At 53.0% G+C, this 5,433-nt stretch overlaps 2 protein-coding genes across 2 annotated transcripts; one reads left to right on the top strand and one right to left on the bottom strand.

The window, feature by feature from the left end:
* Positions 1 to 754: 754 nt before the first annotated feature.
* H310_04398 (hypothetical protein) lies at positions 755 to 1,108 on the bottom strand (the record flags this gene model as incomplete). Its single annotated transcript, XM_008868727.1, has 1 exon — positions 755 to 1,108. One exon carries the CDS (start codon positions 1,106 to 1,108, stop codon positions 755 to 757), a length of 354 nt encoding a protein of 117 aa, XP_008866949.1.
* Positions 1,109 to 3,518: 2,410 nt separating this feature from the next.
* Positions 3,519 to 5,307, top strand: H310_04399 (hypothetical protein; the record flags this gene model as incomplete). Its single annotated transcript, XM_008868728.1, has 2 exons — positions 3,519 to 5,260; positions 5,304 to 5,307. The coding sequence occupies 2 exons, from the start codon at positions 3,519 to 3,521 to the stop codon at positions 5,305 to 5,307; spliced, it is 1,746 nt and encodes a 581-aa protein (XP_008866950.1).
* Positions 5,308 to 5,433: the final 126 nt, after the last annotated feature.

A 5,433-nucleotide genomic window follows, 5' to 3' on the forward strand; every position in this document is an offset into this window, starting at 1 on the left:
CGGTCGGAAGCCGTGAAGGACGAACAAAGTGGCACTTGCAAGAGTTTCGTTGTAAATGCACACTTTCGGCCCATTGAACCCTTCTTCGGGCTGGAAACGGACACCTCAAGTCGCCAGCAACTCCTTGGTCCTTGACATGAGCAAGCGCACTTTGCGAATCTTAGCAGCCTGGCAGGTGTCCTATTCAGTGAACCCCGGAAAAATCCGTTTTCATCCTGAAATGTACAATACGTGTTGGTTCGGTATTGGCTACAACCATGTGAACCATGCGGACGTGTTACAAAGGGCGTTTGTCAGGTCCCGCCTTCCCGTTCCCATTTCGAATGAATGCATGTTGAATGTACGAACATACTGTGCTTAGAGATGTGGTATATCGACAGCGCTTCGTGATTAGAAACATCACATGCGCGCTCCATCGTGTATTGCAATGAGATGACGCGGAGGGATACAAACCAAAATTAACAGCAAAATACAATTCCGAAACAAAGTCATCATGATGGGACGGCGTACAAAAAGGTGGCAAATGTTGTCCATTGAACCTCACGCGTGCCAAATGCCCACAACAAGGATGCCGTTGGCACCAAACAGGCAACTTTCTCATCGCCGTCGTTCTGGAGGAGCGGGCGACATTATTCCTGCAAGATGCAATACGAGGATCCTTTCTGCTTCCCTCGTTGGAGAGGCTTGGTCGAGGACGGTCATATACAGAACGCGGCAAACGCAGTGACTCGAGCGACACGTTGGCATATGCACCTCACGCCAACTCGGTCTTGCTGAACATGCGCCCTTCTTGCCATGAGTGCAAGTGAGCGTGCAGTGCGACGTCGTCGTCGGACGACGTTGGAAAGTCCAGCATACCTGGGATTTTGTCCAGCACGCCATGTGTGCAGTGGTTGATGGCCACATGCCCTGCATAGAGGAGCAGCACGCCATCGTGCCACTCGGCCCAACCCTTGATGCCGCAGTCCTCACTCTTCTCGTCGACTGTGAAAGAATGCTCGTACGTATACCGCGCCTGACTCGAACGCCGCGCACTCTTGAACGAGGTGCGTTGGGCCATACGACCCACGTTGTCGGTCACATCGTCTCGTTGGTCGTCGAGATTCATGTCGACAGAAATACGAAGTTATCGCGTACTGCTTGCTTTCAACCTGTAGTGGTGTGCACAGAGGAAGGTGTTTGTTGAACAAGGCAAAATCTTAACTGAATTATGCTAGCTACCTCTTGCTAGCAACAACTGCGCAGGGCTGTGCGCCAGTCAAACTCATTGAGCCGTAATGAGTGGTGGAGCCTAACTTGGGCTCTACACTAATGATCTTGAATAACTTGGATTGCCAGGTACTGTATGGCACTTGAAACTCGTGAGATGACACTTGAAACTTGTGAGATTGATCGTCGACGCAAACACATGTTGCGGACCACGGCCCAGCTAACCGCCGGACCCCGTTACACAACCAGCGACCCATACGTTTGTACCCAGGAGTAACAACTGTTGAAACGAGCAAGGTTGCACCGGTTGCATCCGCCTTGGCGCTCGTTATTAGTGTCCAGTTTGCCCAGACGCAGTCGTACCCAGGAATGGCACGGCGAGGATTTTTACAATCGGGTTTTATTCGGTTTTATTTAAAAAATATCGATTATTTCTGCAGCGGCATAATCTAGTTTTATTCGGTTTTATTCCCTTCAAGGCTCAAATCACTAGAATTTGTTGATCTCGCCAAGAATAGGCCACAGCTCTCGCGTCGACGAGTCCTGCGACTCGACGCCTCTTGCCAGATCGCCGTCAAGCTCTTCAGCATGGCAAAGTCGAGTGCCGCCTCAGAGCGAAACTGGTTCACCATGGGCTTTATTCATTCGAATTTGAGGAATCGTCTGAACCCGAAGAGCATTGACAAGCTCACGTATATCAAGAGCAACTTGCCGGCCTTCTGCGATTACGCACTGCTGGACGATTCCGATGATTCTGATTGCAACAGCCAACCGGAATGGAAAGAATGAACGCGACATGATGCTCGACCTGCGCCAGAATAAAACCATTCTTTTTCACCAAAATCGGGTTTTATTGTATTAAACAAAAAACCCGATTGTTGCCCGAAATATATTCGAGTTTTTCTCACCCCTGGCCGTACCTTGGTCTGCGTCCTGTAGAGAGCTGGAACGAGTGGCACCGAGTCCACCCTTGGCGCTGGCAACCGTTCCCAAAACCCCCGCGCAGCCCCAACCGGCAAAGAAATAGATCTCGATGTGTCTCGTGTACCTTGCAGAAACGGCAGACTTGATTTCCCCGCGTGCCCCTTGCCAATTCGGGGACCTACCTATGCGGGCGATGAAGGAGACGAGTTTGCCGTGGCCACAACCTCGAACGGCTGATGCTCTGGCACCCGTTGCTTGGCCCAAGTAAAGTCGTGCCACGTGAGGGAAGAAGATGAGGCGCTTTGTTGGGTGGTGGGTTTCCCGCCGTGGTAGGGCAGGGTTCCCTCTCGGCTCTCTTTCGATAATTCCTACCAAGTTATACTGTCAAAATATAAAAATACACAGGACCGTCCACCATTGTGATTTTTGTACGCTATGGGAACTCGAGACAACGGGGGAGCATGGCTCAAGAATATGAATGGCATTGGCGGACAAGGTACCAAGTGGGTAGAAGGTGCCGTACGTGCTGCACGTCGTTTTCGATGCTATCTGCTTGGACAACCTAGAGGATTCAACTTGTAGGCTCCAACAAAACCAACGATTGGTAACCTCGTCCGATCCTGCACCAACATGTCAAACGGCGCCGACGAAAAGGACCGATCGCCTATGACTGGTAGACTTGACTCGATGAAGCAGCATCAGCTGCAAAGCGCATCGATCAATTGGGCATCATCATAGTTCGGCGTCAAGAGAGATTGCATGGGGGATCTCTGGTTCACGTAATGGCGTGGACGAAGTAAGAATGGAAATGTAGACACTGTTGTAAGCTACTGGATCCGCACCGGCAGCATAGACAACTCCCCTTGTTCAGCTCGGAAATTGTTTGGGCATGGTCTTCCGTGGAGAATTCTCTATAACCTGTTCGAGTTTATTTCTATACAATTCAATAACTTGTTAAAATTGTTACTTGTCATCCGTAGAAACTCGAAGGGAAACCACGGGACTTCGTCCATGTCCCACATTTTTCAACAGGTTGTCGAATTTATATAAAATTGTTTTAGTTGAGTCGATTGGCCATAGAATCGTTCGGGTGGACGGGCGCCTATCAAAATAAACATTAGTCGTATTTTTATTGCAGACGACGCAGCCATCTTCCGCCGTTGCATCCGGATGACGTAATCCAATTATCCAAACAGATCCAATACGGTTGGTCCCATATTGTTTTCCGGATTTGTTGGAAACGAATGGATTATCCAATTAGGATCTGGCAGAGGACGTCGATTGATATATGTGGGGAATTTTCCCAGTCATACAATCGCCTGGGACGACCCGCACTTCCGTGGCGATCTCTGACCACATTTGCGCCGTCGCCGCCCACGGTCGTCATGGCAGCAGAACACGGGTTGCGGAATCTGCCTCGTCTGCTGGGGATAGTATTGCTCGTGTTCGCCGTGCAGTTCGCGTTGCTTTCGTTCTACTTTGGCGTCAAGTTCGAAGGCATTCACGGGCAGATCTTCCAGACGTCAAACAACGATGACTCGACAGACGACGACCCGTCCCTCGACACGCATGCGCCACAAAACGCGAAAACGGAGTCGTCCTTTCGCCGTGCGATTGTCGTGTACTTCCCCCAAGACCAGCAGGATGCCCTCCTTCCACCGTTCCTCGCTCTTCGCGCGAGTTGGCTGGACTTGTCCGTCCACGAACCGCCGAAATGGCGCACTGACCTTGTCGTGTACACCACCGCAGCTGCCGCGCACCCAACTGCTTCTGAGTCTCCCTTGCTCTCTATGTTGGACGCTCTCGGATGCAAAACGACTCGCCGACGGGCCAACGACGAACCAAACCGATGTGTTGTCGTTCCATCGTACGTTCCCGTCTCGTCCAAAGACACATCCGTGGATTCCATGCACATCGCCGCCATGCCGCGCATGAATACATACCAATGGATTCTACGCACCGACATGCATGCGTTGATCACACCTGCATTTGCGTGGTGGAAGCCTTCCGCGATGACGGTAAGTCAAGGATTGTATCCGTCAGGGTCTCGCGACGCCCTGGCGCGCGTGGCGCGCGAGAACCTTCATATTGCGACCATTCCCCATACGTCTGTCGGTGTGACGTGGTATGGCCCGACGAAACTTGTCCAGTCCTGCGCCGCACAAGCCGTCGACTTTATGACGAACGTCGTGCCTCGCCATCCCGACCTCCAACAACTCGTCAATCGTTCTTCTCACGACGATCCCCTTCGCCTGTTTGGCGCATATGTGGCCCTGAACAACTGCACGAAAGGGTTTGCCCTTGACGTTCGAGGCGACATGCTCGAAGTCGCCGCGACGTCGACCGAGTCGACCGCAAATCACGCGCATATTATCGCGAAAGTGAGCTCCTCTATCGTGACAGAACGCGCTGGGTTGAGGAAGGACGTGCTTGACGAGTATGCGCTGTTCATGGCTATCCAGGGTAGCAAGGCCATGGCGAATCTTACCATGGCCATCGCTTCTCCCGCAAACGCGACTGCCGCTTCCACGACCGACGCCCCCACTACATCCTCGCCAACAACGAGTGTCCCTGCCACGACCGTAGCAGCAGTGGCGGCAGTTGCGTCGACGAGTGCGGCCACGGGCACAACAACAACGGCAGCACCTTCCGCAACAACCACGTCATCGCCGACGTTCGTGCGAGCTGCTGTTGTGTTTATTCCCGAAGGCGCGGAAGGATCTCGATTTGTCCAGCAACTGCGGTGGTTTCGCCGAAGCTGGCAGCACATGGCGTTGTCAGAACCAGCGACATGGCGCACGGACATCGTCGTCTACATCAACGGGTCCGTCCCCGAACTCGCCTCGTTGAATTGCTCGGAAGCGAACGTTCGACAGAGTCGCGACGCCCCCAACGCGTGCGTCGTGGTGGCATCGTACTCGCGACTAAAGTCGGCCGACTTCAACTACTCGTTTGGCGACTCGATCAACATTGTGGCCGCGACGGACATCCCAGCGATGCAGCACTACGACTGGTTGCTCCGCACGGACGTCGACACGTTCCTCACACCGGCGTTCTCGACATGGAAACCAGAAAAGATGACTGTTGGTCGCGGCGGGTACACGTTCTCCGAGTCGAATGCGGCCCGGTTGGCGCGCATCAGCCAGGACTTGCACTTGCACGACGCCAAGGTAAACAACATCGGGTCGACATGGTATGGCCCGGCCAAGCTCGTTCGGGAGTGCGCCAATTTGACGGTGTTCATGATGAAGTACTTGCACCAGCACGAGTTTACGGCCGAGGAGAAGAGCCCCGAGTACG

Source organism: Aphanomyces invadans (genome assembly GCF_000520115.1).
Source record: "Aphanomyces invadans strain NJM9701 unplaced genomic scaffold supercont1.7, whole genome shotgun sequence".
Lineage (NCBI taxonomy): Eukaryota > Oomycota > Saprolegniomycetes > Saprolegniales > Verrucalvaceae > Aphanomyces > Aphanomyces invadans.